The sequence below is a fragment of the Cyprinodon tularosa genome, unplaced genomic scaffold (genome assembly GCF_016077235.1).
Source record: "Cyprinodon tularosa strain WSP-4 unplaced genomic scaffold, ASM1607723v1 ctg92, whole genome shotgun sequence".
NCBI classification, from domain to species: Eukaryota; Metazoa; Chordata; class Actinopteri; order Cyprinodontiformes; family Cyprinodontidae; genus Cyprinodon; species Cyprinodon tularosa.
In genome coordinates, this window is record NW_024039696.1 from 2,234,232 (window position 1) to 2,260,395 (window position 26,164).

A 26,164-nucleotide genomic window follows, 5' to 3' on the forward strand; every position below is an offset into this window, starting at 1 on the left:
AGAGGAATATATTTAAACATCCATGCTTTCTAGATAAAAGGTATAGTGGATAAATTTCTGTCAGATTTGAGCTTTGGGTGAACATCTTTTCCATTGTCATTACTTACCTACTTTTATCAATAATCCTTCAGCATAAAATTGATATTTACAAGCACTAATATCTACATAAATTGATTATTTAATAAGTTTTTATGAAAATACTTATTTATCTATGATTTTACTGAAGACACCTAGATGACTTTTCTCTTTACCCCATAAAACACAAAATCTATTTCTACTTGAATTTTGTACTTGATTTTTTAGGTTAGTATATTGATGTGCATTTTTGTTGTCAAGTAATTGTTAATATATGAAAAATTAAAATGTTTTGAATATTCCACTTGAGATTATTACTGTTACCACCATCTGTATTAGAGAGAAATAAATAATATGGGTGGCTATGGCCCCCCTAACCCCCCATCTAGCTCCGCCCCTGGTCATTTTACCTTGTGGGTCCTGTCATATTAATGGGGGTCAGCTCTCTGCCCCTCACTCTGCCGTCTGGCTCTAACCCCGCCCTCTCGGGACAAGCGGGGACAGCGAATCAAACAGATTTATTAGGGGGGAACAGGATCTGCAGCAGAAGAAACAGAGAGGAGGAGGTTAGATCTTCAACTTGCTCCTCCAGACGCGGTGCGCTCTCCTCTCTCCGCCGGACCGGGGCTATGCACTGATCGGCGCCGCAGCGAGGAAACATGCAGCCGGAGGACATGGAGGTACCGATCATTAATAACCTTAACGAGAACTGCTGCAGACAGAGGGGGGAGAAGGGGGATGAGATGTTCCAGGATCGGCCGAGAGAGTCGGAGGTGAATGCAGGAGGCAGCCAGGGCTGTCAGCCTGTAGTAGGTGTGTGTCAGACTGTGTGTTGTTGCTGGGGAGCTTTCAGGTTACAGATCAGATCAATGTCCTTTTTATTATTATTATTTTTAATGCAGCTTCTTGGCTCTAAAGCGTGCAGGCATGCAGGCAGTCGGGGATGTGTTATTTTGGCAGCTGAGTCCTAAAAATAACCCGGTAATCCTACAGTGGTGCAGCATGCAGGTGCTGAAATGTGGCTGCTGCTGTCAGCAGACACACATTCCTGAAAGCATAAGCTCTCCAAACATCACTTTTCTCATGTTTGCATCTGTTTAGTGCATTTCTTTAAAATAAAGAATCTATAGTCTGTTTTTTTCTTCTATTTAATAAAGTATAAAGCAGAGGAGCAGGAATTCATTAAATATAAAGTTTATAAAAAGCACAATGAGGGGTAATAAGTTGCAAATGCTGCTTTGTTTGTGTTTTTGATTGATGACATCATCAGAGGCACAGGAATTGAGCTGAATGGCTTTCCCACACAACTTTCCTGAGATTTCAGCAAAGAGCTTAAAAGGTTTGATTTGCATTTGACTTTAAAAGAGTTTGTTAAAAGCTTGGAGAGCATTTATGATGCAGCAGTTTCTGTGTGGAAAGAAACATCTTGAAATATGAGCTTTCCATTTTGGGCTTGTCTTCTTGGCAAATTACATGCAATGTTTTTTCCAGTCTTTATGTATATATATATGTATGTATGTATGTATGTATATATATATATATATATATATATATATATATATATATATATATATATATATATATCCACTCTATATTTGTTTTATAAAAGTCAAATTTAGAGTGGAAAGAAACAAGATTTTTTTTTTAAAATAGGACATCTTAGAAAGCAGGAATTAAGTGTTATTTTTAGGGAATGGGTCATAAATCACATTTGAACTGTTTGAAATGTCACAAACCCCTGGTTTTCTTTTTTTTTCTCCAGCATTTTATTGTCATTACATCGTCACAATTACAGAGCAACTAAATTAACTTAGCATAACCCATCCCCTTAGGGAGCATTGGGCTGCCATTGTGCGGTGCCCAGGGAGCAGTGTGGGGTTAAGGGTCTTGCTCTGGGACCCAGAGTGGCAGTCTGTGGGAGTGGGGCTTGAACTAAGAATCTCTGGATTCCAAGCGCACTGCCCTAACCTACGGAAGAGGATTAGGGCCAATTGATAACTGATTTTAAACTTTTATTTCAGTTTTATATGGGGAAGAAGTCAGAATTCTGATTTTCATCTCAGAATTCTGACTTTTTCCCATATTAAACTGAATAAAATTTAAAAATCAGTTCACTTTTTTTATTTTTTTCAGTGGCCCTAATCCTCTTCCGTACTAACCAGTAGGCCGCCACTCCCCCCATCATTTTCACTAATAAAATATTGAATACTTCGCAAAAAAAAAAAAGCAAAACATATATCTGTGTGTAAATTAACTTACACCTATAAAAATACTTAACTGAAATTGTAATGTGTATAATTCTGTTATCTAACAAATTCCCATTTATTTTTTTGAAATAAATTTAACACATGGCTATTAAATACACCTTAAATGATGCATATTCATTTGTATATAAAGCTTATTTATTCTACATGCACAATCATTAGATTTATGTATTTACTATTTAATAAACCTTCCTCAGCTCTACTAATGAAGCATGTTTTATTTATTGTATTCTAAAAATTCCAAATGCTCTAAATGTTTCACGCTAAATGATTTAGTGCATTCATTTATTTACATTAATTTGCAGACATGCACATTTCCCTGCATGGCTGTAAATTATCGTCCACATGCTTGTTGCTATGCTTGCCGAGTCTGGATGCAGGACATCAGAGATCCTGATTGTCAGTCGGAGCTGTCATTCAGCTCATGCTTGGAGAGAGGGCTGAGGAGGGGGTTGGTTGATGGTGTTGTGGTTGCATGGCTCAGGCTGTAAATGCATCTATGGTTAAAGCTGTGTTTAGCTGCTGTGTGTGTGTCATCTAGAGTTGATTTTTTTGTGCAAATTATTTTTGTTTATTCTCGTCTGAGTGGTAATCTTTTTCTGTTTAGCAGATAAAAAAAAAAAACAGAATGAAGAAGGCAGGAGACTACGGAAATGAGAAAGAGATGCAAACATTTTATTGCTGTTAAAAATATATAGCTATTTGATCAAATAATGTCCCAACTTTTCTATTTATTGGGTATCTCTTTTTAATTCACTTTACAAAATTCAAGGTAAAGCATGACTAGAGATCCATTGTTTCCCTTTGCTCTAAGCACGGAGCAGCTGGCTTACTTGGACCCGTAATGAATCACGGGATACCAAAGGCTACGGAGGATGCACCAGAGCCGTCCTTCAAAACGGGCAAAAAGAAGTCTGCACTCGTTGGCCGACTTCATAACGAGAAACCTTCTACTCCTAACAAGCCTCAGCGCCACACTATGACGTAATTGGCTAACAAATCAGACCTTCGGAGGACGCAGCTGCAGAATTAAAACTGAGCAATAGCATCGCCCCTTAAGACTTGTACAGTAGGAACTAGGCATGGGTGCATCACTTCACCTTCCCCTCCTTTTATCCTGATGTGCATCATTCTGGACTCATCAGTCCAACAAATTGTCCCATTGCTCCAGAGTCCAATCTTTATGCTCCCTAGCAAATTAAAGCCGTACAAATTAGTCGTTTGGTGATCCCAATCCCTTGAGTTCCCTTCATGTTGTACATGCGGAAACTTCCTTTCATCGATAAACACAGCCTGCAGTTCTACTGCTGTTTTTCTTCTATGTGATTTCAAATGTTGAAGTGGTCAACAATCCAGCCTCATTTTTTACTTGAAGACGATGGGTCCTCATGATCCCTCCAGTTTTTAATAATTGGCTGGACATTTTAACCCAATTTGAAAACTTTTTACAACCTCCTTAAATGCCAGTCTTCTGAAACAGACTGGCATCTTTCCACGACCACAGGATGTGTCACTTGACATGGTTAAAAAATAGAAAGCAGCTCATTGCACCAGTCGGGTCTAATTAACTTGTTGTCTGCTTAAAAGGAATCACCCATGCAGCAATTATCCAATATGAGGCTCCAACCTAATTTGCTTGGTTAAATCTAGGTGGAACCTTTGTTTTTTCTTGGCCAGACACTCAACATTACTTTTATATCACATCTTAAATTGAGCACATTGCTGTTATTAGTCAGAATCACGAACAAATTTACCTGTGGTACATGTTGCTACTTTATATTGAAAATCCAATTGGAATGCTTGTGCTATTAGGTTCTCATTTTTTTCATAGATTCTTCAGACCTAAAACAAGCAAAATACCTCCTTAAAATATGTCACACAAACCAACACTTTATAAAAACATAACAATCACTCAAAGATGTTTTTAGGCATTTGAGATGACATAACAGGGACATTCCTATAAGAATAGGCTACTTGGTTACCATTCAGAAAAGGTTAGATGCATCCTTGCTGGTTGTGCAGGAGATGCTGCTTCAGCTTCCATCTCTGACTCAGGGTCAAAGATGTATGGTTGTACCATCGTGCATCTCTTGGATAAACTGCTTAGTACAGCTTATTTGCTTAAAACTGACAAATCTTAAAACACATTCTCTGCAAGCTCAAAATAGGCAGAACTGAGGAGGTGCAAAAAAGTAAGTATAATTGGTACGCTTAAGCTTCAGCACATAATAAAAGGAATGTTTTTGAAATGGCCTAGTCAAAGTCTGGACTTCTAACTAACTGAGAAGCTGTGGCATGACCTTAAGCAGATTTCCTCCAAACCAGGTGGGATTAAAACTTGAAGGCACTCATCCCTAATAGGATTTTTCCTCTCATACTCTTCTATTGAACTAAATCCTCACCTAGGCGTTTACTAATGGGAGGATTACCTTGTTGGTTGGAATTGTTGAGGTGTTTTAGTTTAGTCGTATTATCGAATGTTGTTATTTAGCCTGTTGTTAGCCAACGTCCTGCACCATGCAGTTGATGCTGGCTGTCAGTGTGTATTTATAGGGAAGTGTTTAAAAAGCCGTCAGCAGATGGATATTTAACCAGTAGAGGTGAGTCAGAGAGCACATCCTTATTTACAGATCTGGGCTGGGCCCCATCAGGGACTGTTTTCCTTGGGTTAAATAGGGCTGAGAATAAGATCTTGGAGCTTCAAGTAACATTAGGATTGTCTTTAAATCCTCATTGACACAGAATTTGACTTTCATTATTGATCCAGCAGTCACCAGGTTGTTTCACTTTTCTTTGTAGCTTATTATTGGTCCAATAGAGTGAACTTGCCCAGATTATTCTGATTGCGAGCTGTTTACCTTTCAATGATGTCTTCCTTTTTCTTGTGTTGATATTTCTCGCACAACCTGTTTTTCCTGCAAATTGGAGAGGTTGTTTCCTTGTTTCTGCTCATTGGAAACAGACTTCTTGCAAACATTTCTTCCTTTAAGGTAACATTTTGCTTATATTTAGACTCATTTGTTTGTGTTCAATATGTTTTGATTGCTGGGCATATTCTTGTCTCTTATGCTGGTCAAACAGTGAGGCTAGATCTGAGGTCAAGAGGGACCCCATGCCCGGCCACTGCAGCTAATCCTCTATAAAACGGAGGGAGCCAGATTTGCTCGCTTACGCTTTCAGTCCGCCCTTCTCTCCTCTCACTGCTGCAGTGCTGCTGCTCTTTAATGCAACACCAGAGCACTCTGAGGCTCCTCTAACCATTCAATTATAGGCTGATTAATTCAGGAGCTGTTTCCCCACCTTGGAGGGCACCTGTAAGCTGCAGGGTGAGGATCTGAGGCACAATATTCAAAGTATCCTAATCAGCGCTGCCTGCAGCTAGAACAGCCATTAATAATATATACTCGAACTTCAAATGAGGCAACCAATGAGTCAGAAGAAGAGTGTGTTGGTGTATAGTTTATGTGTACTATAGTTACACAGAGATGTGTGCAGAATGACCCTGCAGCAAAGGAAATCATCTTATGTGATACAAAGAAAAGGATCACACTAATAACAACATTGACTTTATATGAATGAGTCACTCTTGGAGTGAAGTGGAGAAGATATTTTTGATCAAGTCTGTATATCCTCTATATAGCTTTTCTGGTTGAAAAAGCAAGAATGCATGCTTCAATATGGCCACATTTTTTATGTAAGTTTGTTTGCCTTTGAAGTTAATGTTAACTTAGCAACTTTTTTGGGTTAAAGTTGGATATTTCAATTAAATTCAGTTTATTTCTATAGCGCCAATTCACAATAATTGTCATCTAAAGGAACTTTACAGAGACAATTCAACCAGATTATACAGTCCGATTGGTTCAAAGCTTTCTATCTAAGAAAAACCAGCGGATTGCATCGACTCATTGACTCAAAGGCAATCCCTCACACCAAGCATGCTTGTAGCGACAGTGGAGAGGAAAAACTCCCTTTTAACAGGAAGAAACCTCCAGCAGAACCAAGCTAAGAGGTTCAGCTGGAGGTTTCTTCCTGTAAAAAGGGAAAAATCTGTTTGTTTTCCCATCACACCCAGGTAGGGGTGCAGCTCCTCAATATTTCAGAAATTGATTAATCCAGTGATTGTAATTTTTAATTAATTGAGTAATCTTAAAAGGACCCTATCAGTAAATTGACATATCACCACTTATGAGTGACCGAAATGTCCGGTTGATTGGCCACTACCATTTTGTCTTTTTGTATCTGAAAGCCCCATGCAATCTTAGGTCTGTCCATCTGGGGCCTCTTTGCGTGTCCTGTACATAGGATCTTTCCTGATATGGTGGTAGATCTGGCCTCTCTTGCTCTGGTGCTCAAAGCTTGCTCCTGTGCTGCCGTGACCAGTCCTTATGTGCTGTCCTTCAGTCCAGCCCTCTCTAACCTTTGGTAAGATTTGATGATATAAGCCACTGCCGCTCTTCTCCTCCTATGATGGTTCCTCAAGTTCTTTTTTTCCAGCTTTCATTCTCTGAGACAATTACTGACAGCTTTATCCTTTGGGTTCTCCCATATTATTGAGCTCTCTATTGTGTCATCTTTAATCTTAACGCTGATGCTAACAAGGCCTCTGCCTTCTTCTTTGCACTTAATGTATGGCCTGTCAATACTGGAGTTGGGGTAGATCCAACATACACGGTTGGTAGCTTTCATGGTTTAACATCAGTGGTCTGAATTTCCTCATTTGGGCAAATTATTACCCCAGCAAGGTATCTGATTACTGCCAAGGCATAGCTGTATTTTGGCTGTTGTTTCCCCAGACCTTGTTCTTGCCATTGAGCTGAATTTTAGGGATTCATTTACTTGCAAGTATGTTGTTATTGCTGCTTTCCTTGTGGCCATTTGTCTGTTGTATTCCAAGGTACCTATACTTTACTTCGGCATTTCCTATCCTGCCTGAGAGTGCAATCCCTTCTGTATGGATTAACTGCTCTCTTCTTGTCACTGTCCGGCCTGCCCTGCTGCAGACCCTGGTATTGTTGATCAGCGAGTCAGTATCTCACCCATTTTTACCATAGAAGTTGATGACAGACGTGTGCTGGAGGTAACTGATAGGAGCCGCATTTCTGAGTTGGTATTCATAGCCAGTTGTAGGGATTAATTGGCTTTTGGGGGTTCACTCCTATGCAGAACACAAAAGGGACAGAGGATCTGCTTGATAAATTCCACCTTTGACGAATATTTGCACAACTGGCTAGATATTGGCTTCAAGGTTAGTTTTCCACACCTTCATGGAGATTGAAATAAAGGCTTGTGGAGTTTTGTGCGTCTTGGTTTAGAAAACACCTTTCAGGCATTCTGGAATCCATATACATGGTACTCAGTCATAGGCTTTCTTGTAATTAACCCAGGCTGTGCATAGGTTTGTTTTTCTACTTTGCAGTCTTGAGAAACTGTTTGGTTAATTAGCAGTTGGTTTTCGGCTCCTCTGGTGATTTAACCAATGCTTTTCCACACCTCTGTCATGTGTTGACCCATGTTCCCACTTATCTTAGCTGCTTTGATGCCCAACAGAAGTTCCATATCACAGACAGGTTATTAAACGAAGGTTGGTTGAGGTCTTCATCTTCTGAGGTTCTTCCAAGTGTTCATGTGTTGTATTTCCTGGATCTCTAGTTGTGAAAGAAGCTGACGTTTCTGGATTTTGGAACACTGAACTACTAGATGTTTCACTGTCAGTTTAGACAGTGGGCATCAAAGCATCCGTGTTTCCCACAGTTTTTTCAAGTAGACCCAGTGCCAAGGATTGCTGAAGCAGTAACATTCCAGAAGTACCCTAATTCCAATAGTTCCTTTTTCAAGTTGCCCATTTGTCATCACAGTGTCCTGGTTCTTCAACACTTGACCCAGATATTGTTTGACAGGACAACTTCTGATCCGATAAGGCCCTCTGTTTATTCACTGTGCACGCTGCAAAGTGGCGCAGTAGGTAGCACTGCTGCCTTAGAGCAAGAAAGGTTCTGGGTTCGATTCCTGGTCCTTTTTGCATGGAGTTTGCATGTTCTCCCTGAGCATGCGTGGGTTCTCTCCGGGTACTCTGGCTTCCTCCGACAGTCCAAAAACATAACTGTTAGGTTAATTGTCTTCTCTAGGTGTGAGTTTGTGTGTGAATGGTTGTTTGTCTCTGTGGTGTCCTGTGATAGACTGGCGACACGTCCATGGTGTATTCCGCCTCTTGCCCATTGACAAGCTGCAGATAGACACCAGCACATCAAAACATAAGCATGAAAGAAAATGGATGTATGGACACTGGATGATAGTGATTAGGGAGTCCCGATCGGCCGGGTATTAGCCAAAAAACTAAGATCGGACTATATCGGCCTGCACCTAAAATGTCCGATATTTTCATGCTGATAGACACACTGTGCTTCTGTTTAACGGTTTCTGTAACCCATTGGTTAATTTTACAACAGTCAGTTGTTTTTATACTTTTGCTGGTGACTTTTGTTCCCTGTTTTACTAAGATATAAATGTATCAAGCCTTTTCTAACATTCTGGGGTATAAAATAAGTAGTAAAAGCTTCCATGGTTTGTGCCAATATCACATCGAGTCAATATCGGTATTGGCCAATTCGCAAAGCTGCAATACCCGTATTTTTTCGGAAATAAAAAAGTTGTATCAGGACACCGCTAAGATATAAACCTGAATATATGAGGAATTTAATGCAGGTGTATTATGCCCAATCCGGGATTACATTTTTGAGTATACATATATCTTTTTATTCTTGAATACTGGAGAACACCACTATTAGGAGCTTTTGTTAATTCATTTTTTATATCTCACAATTAAATTTTAGGTTAATTACTGCCACCTGGCAGGCTTGGATATGTGCATCATTGTTAACTGTATACCATTAATTAGGTAACTGAGAAGGGTAAATTAAATTTGTTTTATTTTTATTGAACTTAGACAAAACACAGGAAGGGGAAGATGGGGGAGTAGGGGGGAAGAAGGGTAGGGAGTCACTCCTAGACACTTCTTTGAGGACCAGTATCCTCTACATATTACATTTTAGTTTTAAGTGATAATTTGCGGTACAGAATGATTTATAATGTGCTAATGTATGATTTTCTCTTTGTTTTCCTTAGAGCTCCATGGAGTCTCCAAACCTGGAGTTTGAGTATGGAGACTCGGACACCCTCACAGCTGAGCTCTCAGGTAGGACTAAAAATTTGCAGTTTGCAACATCCTTCTGACTGATCTTGATCATGAGAGTTCATTTTAAGTGACTAATTTAGGTTTCTAACCAGCACCAGTTTGTATTTTGTTGCCTACATGTTTGATTCATGATGATCATCCTTGTGAATAGATCATGGCAGACAGTTAAGAGATTCTTAGTCACCTTGGTGTGCCTGCAGTCAGTCACACAGGCTCATATCCTCGCGGTCAGAGAATGAAAAGAGCTCTGAGAGCAGACGAAGATGGGCAACATTGTGACAAATAGATGGATGTCTACAGAAAAGAGGTGATCCACAGTGAGAGAGACCGAGGTTAAGACCTTTTTTCGTTTTAATGCTGTCAAGACTCCTACTCTTAGACACCAGTCTAGCCAGGACTTATTGTCCTCTTTTGATACAGAGCCTGCTTTAATTAGCCTCTTTTAGGAATCTGACAAGCTTTACCTGAAAGGTGAGATTATTTTCAATTAGGAGGAGCTAAAGAATTAGAATGATGCTTTGCTTAGAGGAGAAAAAATATCTGAGGAAACCAAACAGAATATGTGTGTGGCTGAGACAGGTGGGAAAGGAGAGGCTGGATGAAGCAGAGAAGCAAACATGGAGGAATTCAAGCCTCTGGGGTCAACCAACCAAAATGTGTCATCTTAAAGAAACAACAGCTTATTTCAGTGTAAAAAGTGATAATAATTAAGTAATTGGGATGTTTTCTTTTCTGCTCTGCCCTCATTGGTTTTAATTAACACTACATTTAAACACGTGAGCAGTTGTTTCCATCCATCTGATTATTTCCTTCCTCTATATTTGATCAGAATAAACTAATTTACTTTGAATGTTAGCTCTGTGCTTGGAGTCCAGGTTAAAAGGGTTTTGCTATCTTAAAGCAATGAAAGGTTGTAGTAGTAGTTATTGCTTTAAAATTAACTAAACACCTTAGAAATACCTGACATGATAATTAAATGAGGCATTAAATACGGTACTATAAATAATAGTGCATTCTTTTTCATCCTTAGCATCTATTTTTTTTTTTACATCAGACATTTTTCAAGCTTCCTCATAAAATGGTGCTGTTGTTGCCAACCTGGTAGAACTAAACTACGGTGCTTTCACTGATAATTTTTTTTTACTAGGGCAGATTAAAGTGAAAATCTCTATTTGTAGTTTATGCACAGTGCATGAAAAAATATTTCTTACCTTACATATTTCCTCCGTTTAAGTTATTATTTTATCATAATTAAATATGTCAAATGCTGAAACTAACTTTAAAAGCAATAAAGACTTTTTTTCTTTAATGAGTCTCTCACTCCCTGTGGAGGGTTTGGCTTACATGTCTTCTTTATCAGACGCATTCGTTTTTTCGAGCATTACCAACCTTTAATTATTCAGATTGAAGTCCAGACTTTTTAACAGATCATTTGCAAAGGCACAAAAGCTAATAGATCTGCCAGAAATATTCAAAAATGTTTTTCCTATGTTTTCTGCAGAGCTGTACAGTTACACAGAAGAGCCAGAGTTCGCCTTGAACAGGGACTACTTCGAGGAGGATTTCCGGAGCCATGGTAATGTGTGTCACTGTTTAAGTGAATGTCTTCAATAAATTAAATATAGACCTTTTTTCGTGATAGAGACAGAGCAGAGCATCATTAGGAGGAAGTGAAAAGCTTATATGCAGTGTGATCCATAAAGCCCAAAACAAATAAATACAAGAAAAACAAAAACATACATAATACAAGTGAAAACAGTAATTAAAAAAAGGAAAACATTTCTTATTCAATTCAAAAGGAGACTTTTCCCTAATTATGTGAAACTTCATGTTTAAACCTAACATGTAATCTTAAATTATGTAGAGATTTTAATAACTTTATTGCTCTGGAATTGCACATTTTTATTTTATTTTAAGAATGTATTCAACCCATTTAGCTCCTCTTTGGGGGCGATTTTCCAGTCATGTGAGAATTTTCCGATCGGGCCAACTTTCAGCCTGATCATACGTCGTGTAGTGTATAGGGGGTAACGAGGGACAATCAGCCTCTGATGACCAGCTCCCGATTAGGAATCGTGAGGTCAAATCACTCAGGGTGCATGCGCAAACAAGGATTCCTCTTTTTCTTCTTCCTCTCAGATGTAAACACAGAAGCATGGCGGGGGTGCAATGAGTGAAATGGAGTTCTTTCTGTAAAATTGACAGACCCTAGTAGCCATGTCTTCGTCCAAATACGTCGTCGCCTTTTCTTTTTGGGGCTTTCAGCACAAAATTGCACAAATTGTCAAGGCAGCACAGTTCACTCTAGTGAGCTTTATTTTCTCCTTCTATTTGTTTGGCATCCATATAGACGAGTAAGAGTAGCTCCATCTCACTGCGGATTTGAGTCCGACGTGGTTTTTAGACGCGCAGTGTGAGCAGGTAGATCGCATGAGAGCATCGTGCTGCACATAGATCGTGAGCTGTGAACTCACACTGTACGACGAAACCCTGCGGATTCGACGTACAGTGTGAGCTGTAGCTGCGTGCAACGATTGAAAAAAATCGTACAGTGTATGCCCAGTTTCAGCAGAGACTCCCAGACTTCCATGTCAGCAGACACCTCCTCCAGCCAGAGGCGCCCCCAGCCGAGAGACATAGACCCTCCAGCATGTCCAAGGTTGTCCACTGGGCCTCCTCCCGGTGGGACATGCCTGAAACACTTCCTGAGGGGGGTGTCAAGGGGGCATCTGAAAAACATGCCCTAGCTACCTCAGCTGACTCCTTTCAATGTGGAGGAGAAGCAGCTCTTCTTCAAGCCCCCTCACCCTATCTCTAAGGGAAAGCCCAGCCAACCTTGGGAGAAGCTAATTTCAGCCACTTGTATCCGGGATCTCATTCTTTCGGTGTTCCAGATATCCAGATCGTAGGAACATAGACTGACCGGTAAATCAAAAGCTTTTCCTTTTCATTCAACTCTCTCTTTGCCATAACAGACCGGTACAGGTCTTCATTATAGCAGCAGCCGCACCAGTCTGTCTATTTATCTCCCTTCTGATTCTCCCCTCGCTCATCTATTATTTTCATTGCGACGTTATTCTTGTAAGTTTATTACTTTATTCTTATAATATTACGACTTTATTCTCAAATTGAAAAAAAAAATCTCTAGCCTGGCCATAATACTCCGTCGTATAAAAGTGTTCAGACATAGAGCGGTATTTAGGAAGTCTTCCCTCAGAAATAATGGGTTCTATTAGAACTTCAGTTTAGATTTCTGCAGCACTCATGGCTGCATAGACTGAAAAGGTTTATTAGAGGTTGAGAGGGATTTAGGGCATTTAGCTCTAATTAACTAGAAACAACCTTTGTGGTTGGAAGTCCATCATAATAAAATAATTTCTCATGTGAAGTGGCGACCTCAGCACAGTATAAGCGTGCTGCGGTGGTTTTCCTAACACATAGTTTGAGCTAGCTGAAGACTGGACCACCCAAATCTTATGTCAAGAAAAAAAACATTTTTCCCAGTCGACATTTTATCATAGCATGATATTGCTTTGTTGTTGTTTTTTTCATAAAAACTACAGCCCTCTATTACTGTGCTAAAATCTATTTTGATTTTTGAGGAGAAACTCTTCTCTCTCACCTCGTCTCCAAATAGATGGATAATAAATAGCGGTGTTTGATGATGGCTGCTTTTTCACAGAGATACAGCTCCCAGCAGCCTGTTTTCATCATGTTCTTTTCATTAGGGTGACTGTATTGTCTTTGCAACCAGTCGACAGAGGGGATTTTTTTCCTGCCTGACTTGTGTTTTGCCTGTTAGGGAAACTGACAGGCTGCTCATCAATCTTTTATATTACTAACTCTGAATTCCAAAGAAGTCTCAAACATGAATTACAGTAATTTAGAAGACAGAATGAGGCTTTCTGAGTTTTTTTTTTTCTTTCTGCAAATGGAGCTGCTATTTAAAAGCCTTTTTTTTGCATCTACACAGAGTAAGCCACAGCATCATTTCTTGGCTATCTCACCAATGCTGATGATCCTCAATGTCTATTTCCGTTGATCATATAAACAGTCTAATAATAGCTCACAGTGACAAACAAGCAAAGCTTTTTGTTTTCCTTCTGTTGAATGTCACTATCCTAAAATGTGAGATATGTTACAGAAGTTTTGGCAGCTCTAGAGTTCAGGGTCTTTTTTTTTTAACGACACCAAGATGTTTTCAACAGTTGGCTAATCTAGACTTCACCCCAGGCTGTTGTCTAATACTTTTTTTCTTATTTTGAGGCATGCAAAAACAATATAGTTCTGCTGAAATAAGCTTTATCTACTAATTACATGTAAATATCAAAGTCCTGGAACACTTAAGTATGTCATATAATCAAAGAAATATTAATACCATGCAGAAATAATCTGCGGAAATAAAAAAAAGAGAGTTTTCCAGTTTTTTGTTTTTGTTTTTTAGGTTTTTACAGCACTAGTGGCTCATTTTTTGTGAAGTGGGCTAACAGGAAAAGGGCCATTCGAGAGGGGGAGAAACATGTGGGATTCGAACCTTGGTCGGACAATGACTAAGGGTCATGGGTCGTGTGCACTAAGCACTGCACCACCGCAGCACAGGCCGGGGCTTTATTTTTTTATTTCTTTTTCTGTTTTTAGACAAACAGCTAGCCATAGCATCTTGGCTGAATTTAAGTTTACTTTGACTAGGCCACTTTAACCCCTTAAAGGAATAGTACACCCAAAACATGATTAGCCTTCATTTTCTACTCACCCCCATACTGAACAACACCCTGGAGTACTTTTTTGATATCTCAAATGGTCTGCCGGCTTCCGTAGGCTCGTGAACACGCATGAACGCGCTTTCAGGAAATCCTATACACTACTGTTTATGCTCTAAAAACATTCTAAATGACTTCGTTTCGAGTAAATTCTGGATGCTACCCACTCAGGACACTTGGAATACATTGGACGAGCAGTATGGAGGAATATTGACACGTTTTTTGTGGACTTTTATGGACCTTTCTGTCTCGGGCACCATAGACCTCCATTATTTGAACGTCAGCAGACAGCAAGAAGCCTCCCAGAGCTCCAGATGCATTTGAGATATCAAAAAAGTACTCCAGGGTGTTGTTCAGCATGGGGGTGAGTAGAAAATGAAGGCTAATCATGTTTTGGGTGTACTATTCCTTTAAGCCCAGAGTGTCTTACTCTAAAAAAAATAATGAAACTGTTTTTGGCATTTACTTAATCATTTTTAGTTACTTTTAACACAATTGCTTCATGTTAGCAGGGTGAGAAACAAAACATTTATGTTAAAGTAACAAAAAATAATTAAATTAATGCCAAAAATTGTTGCTTTTTTAGTGTAGGAGAAAATTCCGCCTGACATTACATATGTGACTTAAAGCAAGTACAGCTCCAAAACTATGAATTTGAAATACAACTGTTTGTATTTGTTTACCAGAAATATAATAAAGAATATTTTGGATTTTTTTTATTAAATGCAAATGCATTTTACCATTCATAAAAGAGAATCTGGCCAGATTTACATTATGCTGATTAACATGACTGCATAAGACAAAGCCTTTGCACATAAGACTAAACCATTGTTTCATTGAAATACAACATTGAACACACCATAATGTCACCAAACTGAATAGAAAATAAGATGAATAGTATAATTTTTGTCATCAAATAGGGACATTTTATGAAAAAAAGAATTAGAAATCAAAAACAGTACAAAAATGTAAAAATCAATTAGAATCAGAAGCTTCTGTCGAAAAATTGGCAAAATAATTATGACGCATGTCCCCATCATCAGTCACAGGTGCAGCGGGAAAACCTGGTTTGCATTTTTTCACAGCTATAAAACAAAATATATTTGTGAAAAAAAATCATTTTGAAGCATGTTTTAGCAATTTTAAAGCCACATTTTGAAAGGCATGTGGATGAAACACCAAGTGACCGTGCTTTGGGCATTTCTATAAATAGATCAACATGAGCAGGTGCAGATGGGCTCGGTGCAAGTGCTTTCTTGCTTTTAGTTATCAAGCATTGATGAGGCAAGTGAAACTGTGGTTAATCAAAGCTAATGCATCACAAGGCCTGATTAGTTTAACCCCCCCAGGCATAATATAAAATCTCCTTTTTATATTCTGATACTGAAATCTGTTTAAAGATCTAAAACAAAGCATCATAAAATAACGGTGCGTTTTGTTGCAGCTCGAGGCAGACGGTGGACCGAGCTGACTGTGGATGAACAGAAAGCTTATGTAATGAGACTGCTGGACGCTCTGGAGGTGACAGACAGGGACAAGAGGCTGAAGGTGGCCAGGGCCATCCTCTACCTGGCTCAGGGTTCGTTTCTATAAACCCAGCACTAACTAACACAGCACATATCCTTACATATAATAGTTTAGTTCTATTTTATAACTTGGATCATTTATTATTTGACCTTCAGGCCTCTAATTAAGTTTCCTCACCATTTAAATTTTAGTTGTATGAGCGCAATATGTGGACTTGGATTATTGAAAATCCTCATTCTGTTTCTCATTTTCCCACACCTTTCACCAGGAGTGTTTGATGAGTGTGACACGGAGGTGGATGTGCTCCACTGGTCCAGGCACAACATCTTCCTGCTTTATGACATGGGGATCTTCACTGCCCTGCTGGAGCTGCTCAGCATGGAGATGGAGTAAGCAAGGCACAAATGCCTTCAGTAGATAATAAGAGGGAGAGAGAAAAGTACAAAACATGCAATATCTTTCAAATTATACACAATATATTGAGGATGGAGAGCTTGTCAGCTTTGCCATGGCTGGTGTTAGCTTTATTAGGGATGTAGTGATGTCAGCTTTTTCGCCCTCTGTTTTATAACATAATTACTTGTACCATTTATAATGCATTTCTTTGCATGGGTTTTTAAAGTTGCCAAATATTTGTACTTGCAGTAACAGCCAGGCGTGCAGCAGTGCAGTGAGGAAGCCTGCCATCTCTCTTGCAGATAGCACAGAGCTCAGGTAAGGCATCCATCACAAACAAAGAGTCCTACTTCTTTGGCTTGAGATGAAAATACTCCTGAAATCACTTATATCTGTTCATTATTAAGCTTCTGGCTCTTTTTGGTGGATATAATGCTTCAGCCAAATAGGCTGAACAGCATAACCACACGCTGTGCTCAGATGACAGACACAGAGCTCCTTCTGTGTTTTTTGGATCAATGTCCACAAAAAATCACAAGCTAGATGAAAAAAATGACGCCCAATTATGGTAGTTCTGAAGAACTGAAAAAACAATGCTACCGAATAATGCACTGTGCAGGGCTCTGATTCTTTAAATAACTATTAAATTTAGTGTGTTTTATTGATCCTTGAGTTGACAGATGTTAAAATTTGGAAGTAATAATAACTCTAACACAGAGTAATACAAAAAAAGAACAAAACTGCAAAATGATTAGTAGAGGATAAAGGAATGTTTTTTAGATATAAATCTGGAAAGGTTAGCATGCATTGGGTTGAGCTGAGGGAGTATAGCTCTTAGTGATGAGAAAAATAATCCTAATATATGTTATTTTAAAGTGGCTTTCAAAATACCTAAATAAATTGAATTGATAGACTAAACAGAAGGAAATTCATTGTAGTCAGTCAGCTTTAAATGTAATGAGACTTAAATATTTCGCCTTGCAAAACGGTGAACCTTTTTTGGTCTTCCCACTGATTCCCAGTTGGATTTAGTACTCGGCTTTGGCCCCGTCCACACGAAGACGAACCCTGGCCTAAACGCACAAATTTTTCACCAAACCAGCCTCTCATCCACACGAAGCCGGCGTTTCGGGGGTCTGTAAACGATCTTTTTTTTATTCAGCCTTCAGAGTGGGAAGATTTCGAAACGCCGTTTTCGCGTTTCCATCTTTACGCTCTAACCGCATATTTTTTTTTACACGCATGCGTCATAGCGTCGCCTCTAAACACGCATGCGCGACCAGTATCACAACAACAATGGCGCCGTTGCTTTACGGCAAACGTTTTGGAAAATATCAGCGTTTCGTGTTCGTTTTGACTTCGTGTGGACGGGGCCTTTGATTAGATCTTTCTAAGACTCAATATGTTTTGATCCTTCTTACAGCAGCAGTTATGCAATGCAGTTAAATAACAATTACAGCCACTCTTCTGTCAGATGAGCGCAAGACATCAGATTTGCATTTATCCATTTGTACAAAAAATAGACTGTAAACTAGCTCAACGGGCATTTATCCCTTTCGACCTGTACAAAAAAAACTATTTAAAGAGAGATCACAATACATTTAAAAAAAAACACCATCGATATACGCTTCAAAAAACACCAAAAAAACCATAGCCATACACTTAAAAAAACACCATAGCCATACGCTTAAAAAAACACCAAAAAAACACCATCGCCATACGCTTAAAAAAAACACCATAGCCATTAGCTTCTAAAAACACAAAAAAAACCATAGCCATACACTTAAAAAAACACCATAGCCATACGCATAAAAACACCAAAATAACACCATAGCCATACGTTTCAGAAAACCCCCCCAAAAAACACCATCGCCATACGCTTCAAAAAACACAAAAAAAAAAACATAGCCATATGCTTAAAAAAAACACCATAGCCATAGGCTTCAAAAAACACCAAAAAAAAACCCATAGCCAAACACTTAAAAAAACACCATAGCCATACACATAAAAAACACCAAAAAAACACCATAGCCATACGCTTCAGAAAACCCCCCCAAAAAACACCATCGCCATACGCTTCAAAAAACACAAAAAAAAAAACATAGCCATATGCTTAAAAAAAACACCATAGCCATACGCTTCAGAAACCCCCCCCCAAAAAAAATAGCCATGCGTTTAAAAAAAACACCAAAAAAAACACCATAGCCATGCGCTTAAAAAAAAGACACCAAAAAAATACCATCGCCATATGCTTAAAAATACACCATCGCCATATGCTTAAAAAACACCATTGCCATACGCTGAAAAAACCCACCATCGCCATATGCTTAAAAAAACACCCCAAAAAACACCGCCATACGCTTAAAAAACCCCACCAAAAAGTAAGTAATTACATAGTTTTTTTTTTGTACATGACTAAATAGATACATACCCGTTGAGGTACTTTAATGTTTATTTTTCGTACAAAACTAGGGATAAACGGGGATAAACTCCAGTAAGCTCTCATCTCCTGTAATTTCCCTATTATCAGCAGTTTGGTGAATTCAGATCCATCCGTCTTTCCATCATATAGTTTCTGTAAGGTCTTAAAAGTGTTAAGTGTTTTTTAAATATTAATTATAAAAGGGGTAATTCTTCATATTAAAGTTTTATTTGTTTGACATAACGAGGGTGATAGAATAATACATGCTGTGTTAAAACCCTCAGAGTGCTTCTGAGCATCATGTATCTGATTGTGGAGATGATTCGCGTCCAAACAGAAGATGACCGGCCAGAGTGGAGGGCAGCCAGAGAGGCCTTCAAGACTGAGCTGGGTGTGTGTTCACATGGGGTGCTTTTGTTTTTGTGTAACACCTCTATAGCACAGCGCTTAATACTCGCAGATGTTGCTGCCACCCTCAGGTTCGCCTCTTTACAACGGAGAGCCCTTCGCTCTGCTCCTCTTCACCATGGTGACCAAGTTCTGCAGCATGAACGCGCCTCACTTCCCCATGAAGAAAGTGCTGCTGCTGCTGTGGAAAACAGTTCTGGTGGGTAGAGCGAACCGCATCACATTTTATGTCTTGCAACACGGTGGTGGCAGCATCATGCTGTGGGGATGCAGTGAATTTACCCCAGATTCACTGTGTTCTGTGCTCCCTCTCTGTAGTTTACATTGGGCGGGTTCGAGGAGCTCCAGCAGATGAAGGTGCGAGCCCGGGAGCGCCTCAGCTTACCACCGCTCCCGGAGGACAGCATCAAGGTGGTGAGAGCCATGAGGGCAGCGTCTCCCCCGGCATCGGCGATGGAGCTCATCGAGCAGCAGCAGCAGCAGAAGAGAGGCCGGCGCAGCCGCAGGGTACAGCCACTGAACACCCTCCCGACAAAAAGCTCAGCCGTTCTTCTAATAGTTAACCCTTCATTAGCATGGAAGGTCTCTTTGCAGTGTCGGCTTTTCTATAACTGCTTAGATGCCAACATCATCAGTTCCCTGCTGTGAGTCAGTGACCACAGATGATCTTGGTGCCTGCGCCGCTGAGGGATTCCCAGCTTCTGCTATGTTTTTTTTTCATTTTATTTTTTTCATTTGAGCTCTAACTACCCTCTGGTTTCTCATTGCCCCTCTTCCTTCTGTCCCCACAGAGTGCCTTTGTTGATAGCTTGGAAGGAGACAGTCCCTTTCCCAAGAAGCAGGTCTTTACCCACAAATTCCCTTTCTTTCCTCCTGCATTTCCTCTCTGCACCGAGCTAGCCTTTTTGCACTGCTCACCCACTTCCCTGCACTCCCACAGCTCTATTCTTCCTTCTTTTTGTTAGTATCCTACCCTCTCTTGTCATTTCCTCTTCTTTTTTTTTGGCTTATTTCTTCTCCCTCTCCGCTGTGGGTAGTAGGGTTGGCGGGATAGGGCTGACCTGTTGGCTGTAACCATTGGCTCCTGAGTGGTCACTTTCCACTCCCCCATACAGACGGTTCACCTACACTTTAGGAGCATCTGTCCTTTAGTTTTCATCTCATTTCAACTAGATTTTAGCTCTAAAACCAACCACCATGCTCTGTAGAGTTTATTCAAGGGGCCACTTTCTTTAAAATGCATTCATTGAGAAGGGAATTTGGCTACATTTTTAGTTTTCACTTTTCCAGAAGTAGACTCAGCTCTCAACCGGATGTAATTGAAAGCGGTGGCCCTCCTAACCCGGTAGAAAAAGCTTTAGCTTTACTTTTTCACTTAGCAGAAAATGGCTTCTCCATACAGAATGGCTCCACCTGCTCCTCTCTTCTCATCCCCTTCCCTCCTTCCCACCACGCACAGTCCATGTACTAGTCACTTAGCAGCCCCCCTGGCTCACCATACATCAGCTGCAGTAGTTCAGCTAGCGGCCAGAGAGCTTACTTCATGCCTGATGCTTGCCATGTTGCCATTCAGACACTGTAAGTTTGCGTGGTTCACACTTGGAATGGGATTGTTTGTAGACAGGAACTCAGTGTTGCTTGAGTTTTGTGCCTGTTTCTTCTGACGTGCACGTGTGTGGTAAGTTTAAATAAAAACAACATTTGGTTGCTGTGGAAATGTCTTCTTTTTCTTTTTTCTTTTGAACGAATTGAGCTTCTTTACCAGGTTTCTGTATCCAAAGATGGTATTTTTAAAATATAAGAATCAAGAATTATGATTGATTTGAGAAAAAAAATTATCAAAACCAGTAACTCTACCAGAATAATCAATTAAACCTTTCATTTGAGTAACTTCAGCTTACTTTTGTAAGCCTCCATTACTTTAAAATCATAAAGGTTTGAGGAAAAGTAACATTCTTACATATATTATAGCACAGTGGTGGCAGCATCTTGATGTGGGGGCATTTTACAAGGAAAGAGAACTGGATGCCATTACTTTCCAAAACATTACAGCTGTATGGAGACACTAAAAGTACAGTTAGGTCTGCTTGATAGCTTAGCGCTAGCAGTTCTTAGTTTAGCTCTGTCTGAATTTCATTTACACCTGTATGAGGAGAATAAATCCAATGCGAAACAGGAAAACAAGCTCTATATTAATGCTGATGTCAGCCAAGCACGGTGGAGGATGTATAATAATGAGGGAATTCTTAGCTTATGTTAAATCCAATAGAAGAGGCATTATTAAATTCTAGCATCTCCCTGAAAAACAGGACGCTCCTTTAAGAAGCCAATATACTGTTTATTGTTGCAGATTACATTCAAGCACGGCAGTGTCAGTATCATGATGGAGGATTGTTTTTCTGCTCTGAGCTTCAGAAAAACTGGGTTGGATTCTGTAATAAAATACATTTTTGTTTTAAAATTTTCTGGCCATAAATACTAAGAGATGTGAGTCAAAATCAGTCAAGCATGATGAAGGCAGCATCATGATGAGGGAGTGCTATCCTCGAGGATTTTGACAGGGCAGTAAAAAAAATAAAAAATAAGAACTGTTTCAAGGCTGTTTGTTTATGTAGAGACCTGGACCCCTTTTCATTGTTTTAACTACATCTGGTTTCTGAGAGCTCCCAGTCTACAGACTGGTGCAGATTTTGGTAAAGCACGGCAATGGCAGCATCAGGATGTGGGCAGTTTTATTAAAATGATTGGATTCTAGAACTGCTAGCAATTCTGTCCTGCTCTTCCAACGCACTGTTTCAAGTTTAATTAAAGGAATAAATATCAGATTAACTCTTGTCTCAACAGTCACCAACTACTCCCTCTAATCAGCGACTGGGATATTTGATTATTTTGACATTTTATGCAAATCAGAAAAAATAAAAAACTCCTCCAAACAGTTGCTGTTGTTATTGAGTCTGTCCTCCTCTCAGATGTTCGTGGGAGTTTGCGAGTCGCTCCTTCATCCTGCTGTTGTTTTCTTTGCACCTGTTAAAGAAAGAAATGATTCAAAATGTCCTTGTTGTCACTTGGTAATTACATGCTCCATTCCTTAATCTAAATTGGCCCTTTTTTTAAATTAAATCAGCTGTGTGAAAAAATGAAATATTAGTAGAACTTAAAGGAATAGTACACCCAAAACATGATTAGCCTTCATTTTCTACTCACCCCTATGCTGAACAACACTCTGGAGTAATTTTTTGATATCTCAAATGCATCTGGAGATCTGGGAGGCTTCTTGCTGTCTGCTGACATTCAAATAATGGAGATCTATGGTGACCGAGACAGAAAGGTCCATAAAAGTCCACAAAAAACGTGTCAATATTCCTCCATACTGCTCGTCCAATGTATTCCAAGTGTCCTGAGTGGGTAGCATCCAGAATTTACTCGAAACGAAGTCATTTAGAATGTTTTTAGAGCATAAACAGTAGTGTATAGGATTTCCTGAAAGCGCGCACACGCGCGCTCACGACGCTACGGAAGCCGGCAGATCAAACCAGATGAAAGTGCGCATTCAGCGTCTGATCTTCCAATAATGCAAGCATAGAAGAAGAAATGTGCTGTTTACCGGTGCAAAGAAAGAAACAACGAAAGAAAAATATCTGAGGACTTCAGTGTTGAGGAAGAGCATGAGTTCTTTGCCGAGCTGAATGCGCTGGTTTGGTCTGCCGGCTTCCGTAGCGTCGTGAGCGCGCGTGTGCGCGCTTTCAGGAAATCCTATACACTACTGTTTATGCTCTAAAAACATTCTAAATGACTTCGTTTCGAGTAAATTCTGGATGCTACCCACTCAGGACACTTGGAATACATTGGACGAGCAGTATGGAGGAATATTGACACGTTTTTTGTGGACTTTTATGGACCTTTCTGTCTCGGGCACCATACACCTCCATTATTTGAATGTCAGCAGACAGCAAGAAGCCTCCCAGATCTCCAGATGCATTTGAGATATCAAAAAAGTACTCCAGAGTGTTGTTCAGCATGGGGGTGAGTAGAAAATGAAGGCTAATCATGTTTTGGATGTACTATTCCTTTAACTTAAATGATTGAATATTAGCAGACAATAATTCTCAGAATAGCAGGTTACAGCTTCGTTAAATTGGGAGAGACTTTCCTCGTTTCCCATTAATATATCTATGAGCGCTGACCCCCTGTCCTCTGCTCCCCCCCCACATCTCCAGCCCCTGGTCAAGCAGGACAGCCTGGACACCTACAATGAGCGGGACCCCTTTAAAAACGATGACGCCCGGGATGAAGAGGAGGACCCGGAGGACACGGACAGCGGCATTGAGGGGGAGGTGGACCCGCTGGACCGAGACGTCATCATCCAGCCTCCGCCTCCTCTGAGACCCCCCACAGAGAGGGTCAACTTCCCCAAAGGCCTCCCCTGGGCCCCTAAAGTTAGGTTAGTGGATCATTCTTTTCCTTATTTTTGTGGTTTGAATTTTAATTGGATTTCAGGAAAATAAAAGCCTGAAAGAGGTTTTAGATCACTGACCAGTAGTAGTATTAGTCCTTGTTTAATTAAACTGGGAATGAAAACATGTCAATTTCCCTTGTGTCAGGACTAAATTACCTTCCTTTATTATTTGCCAGCATTTTAGAGGTTAAAATAAGATCTGAAAAAAGCAATATGCTCTCCATCTGTGTATCTCAAAGAGCAGCCTGGGTGTCTCTGCAGGCTGTATCTCAGCACAGCACTGCATTTTTCATGCTCTATCAGAACACCTAGCCTCTGGGTTTCTCTTTAAGAACCTGAAGTGTGCCAATTCTAACGGCGCTTCATGGTGAAGCGTTTTAGGAGATGTGTCTTTGTGTTTACAGGGAGAAGGACATTGAGCACTTCCTGGAGACCAGTAGGAACAAGTTCATTGGTTTTACTTTGGGAAGGTAGGTGTGTCTCTAAGGAAGGTAGATCTTTTTCATTCTAGGTCACATTTAACTATTTATTCTCCTTTAGTGACACAAAGACCCTGGTAGGGTTACCCAGACCCATCCATGAGAGTGTTAAGACCCTCAAACAGGTGAGTCAGCAAACGTTACACTTTGATTTCTCTGTTTCTTACCATCTCACCCCCAGATTATTCATGTTGTGGCTTTTTTTCCCCCCACATTTAAATACGTTTTTGGGTAATTTTACCCATTACTCTGCAAAAAATTTGAAGTCTAATAGAATCATTTTTTCTTAAAATAAGTGCATTCTTTCTTGAACTGAGCTAGTGAGACAATTTGCCAATGGAATTAAGAAAATTTACATTTCAGAATAAGAGATAAAAAACCAACTTCAGTCTCTATGTTATTTTAATGGTAAACATACAAATTCCATTGACAGATAATCTTATTTACCTTCTCAAATAAGGGTAAATACACTTATTTTAAGATTTTTTTTTCCAATCATTTTTGGAGTGTAGGGGACCAGGAGGAAGCTAAATAAATCCAGAGCCTTAAACTTAATAACTAGCAGAAGATGAAAAGACCCATTTGTATCTGTCTGGTAGATCAGTAGCAGAATTATTTTGAATTGGGGGGGTGTTCAAATGTGAACTGGCGGTTTAGGATCCTGTTACAGCATCTTTAAGTGCACCCTTTGACTAGGTCAAGGTCATATTTTTGAACCATTGGTAGGTGGAACGTCCTGCTCCAGATCCTAAAACAGGAATCATTTTGGATAATAGCTTAGTTACCCTTTCTAGGCTAATAGACATCAGTGACTTTGTGTTTCTTTGGTTTACAGTGTCCTACTTCATGCTGGCTGTCAGGTTCTGTTAATCAGGATGATTGATTCAACAGATATTAAATCTATCTTGATGAATTCATGATTGAGTAGAATCTTTCTTTTTTTCCAAACAGGCTCAAGTTGGTTTTAAAATCTTTTTTATTTGGTGAATAAAATCATTATTTAAAGGTATATTGGAGGATTTTTGCGATTTTTTTTAAAAGACCTGCCCTCTCTTCTTTTAAAAAAAATGCACATACCCAACCCTGTACCTGCTAAATCCCCTGATCACCATATAGAGCGGGGACTATATAGTGGACTTTATTGTGAACTCAGTTAACTTACCTTTCAGACGGATGATCACTGGTTTTTGCTCCCCGTTGGTCACGTAACTCCTCCTCCACTGCGCGGTGCTTGTGCCATCTTTGTTATTAGTCACCGCTGTCGGGTAGCGACAGCCTATGGCGAAAAGCAGGTTGCTGTGACAGCAAATCCCACAATGCTTTGCGAGGAGAGCTCTCCACGCAAAGCATTTTGGGATATATCTTTCTTCGTAGACACTTTTTCTCTTACGACCCTCGGCCCTTTTCAAAGAACCGCGTTGAGGGGGGTGAGCTTCAATGGCTGTCTGAAACCATAGCTCACCACAGACATATGCCTGAAAGGGACGAGCGCGTAGGACGCCCTTACGTAAACATATCACCAGAATGATTGACAATCAGGAGGACCACTTATTTAGATGAGTACATCCTCCACTATACCTTTTAAAAATGCTTTTAGTTTTAATCTACAGGTTCTCTTTTCCTAAAATGAACATAAAATGGAACAGCTGACACACATGAGTGACTCACAGCGCTGCTGATATTAGTTACTCTCTTTTGTTACTCCCTTGTGTTAATCAATAAAATCCATTCCTCCCAAAGAGCTCATGGAGCCGTTAGCAGCAGCTGATTGAACCTCTGCCTGTTTTTCCTTCTGTCGTGCAGCACAAGTATGTCTCCATATCTGAGATCCAGATCAAGAGGGAGGAGGAGCTCCTGCAGTGTCCGCTCAGCCTGGTGAGCTGGAGCAGCTTCTTCTCACTCATCTTTGCTGTGTCTTAAATGAAAACTAAGTTAAACTCAGCGCTGTTAGGAAGTTAAAATAGTGCTTATTGTGGCGACAGGGTGAGGAGGAGGTGGAGGAGACGCCAGCGGAGATTTTATACGTGGGAATGCTTCCTAATCTCTCGCAGTATGTGGTGAGTGGCCCTGATGAATATTGCTGGACTATTTCAGCCTCAGCTGGTTCAGGCTGTGGAAATGCTGCAATACCACCAATAGGTGGCGATGTAAGCTTTTAGGCTTACATGGCCTGCAGCGTTGGGAA

General features: G+C 40.0%; 1 protein-coding gene across 4 annotated transcripts in view; it reads left to right on the forward strand.

Annotated features, from left to right (window-relative positions):
• The first annotated feature begins 491 nt into the window (after nucleotides 1-491).
• Nucleotides 492-26,164, forward strand: part of strip2 (striatin interacting protein 2) — a 32,292-nt gene continuing 6,619 nt past the window's right edge. Inside the window, exons 1-15 of one of the 4 annotated variants that reach the window (XM_038274550.1) lie at nucleotides 492-848; nucleotides 9,462-9,531; nucleotides 11,033-11,107; nucleotides 15,736-15,870; nucleotides 16,087-16,207; nucleotides 16,464-16,532; nucleotides 18,921-19,027; nucleotides 19,116-19,243; nucleotides 19,363-19,551; nucleotides 19,836-19,886; nucleotides 23,262-23,485; nucleotides 23,905-23,970; nucleotides 24,041-24,104; nucleotides 25,783-25,854; nucleotides 25,962-26,036. In XM_038274550.1, the coding sequence (XP_038130478.1) occupies nucleotides 735-848; nucleotides 9,462-9,531; nucleotides 11,033-11,107; nucleotides 15,736-15,870; nucleotides 16,087-16,207; nucleotides 16,464-16,532; nucleotides 18,921-19,027; nucleotides 19,116-19,243; nucleotides 19,363-19,551; nucleotides 19,836-19,886; nucleotides 23,262-23,485; nucleotides 23,905-23,970; nucleotides 24,041-24,104; nucleotides 25,783-25,854; nucleotides 25,962-26,036 (1,560 nt within the window). In that variant the 5' untranslated portion in view covers nucleotides 492-734. Of the gene's footprint in view, nucleotides 889-9,461; nucleotides 9,532-11,032; nucleotides 11,108-15,735; nucleotides 15,871-16,086; nucleotides 16,208-16,463; nucleotides 16,533-18,920; nucleotides 19,028-19,115; nucleotides 19,244-19,362; nucleotides 19,552-19,835; nucleotides 19,887-23,261; nucleotides 23,486-23,904; nucleotides 23,971-24,040; nucleotides 24,105-25,782; nucleotides 25,855-25,961; nucleotides 26,037-26,164 lie in introns of all 4 variants that reach the window. The other 3 variants (XM_038274552.1, XM_038274553.1, XM_038274551.1) reach the window with 3 other exon arrangements.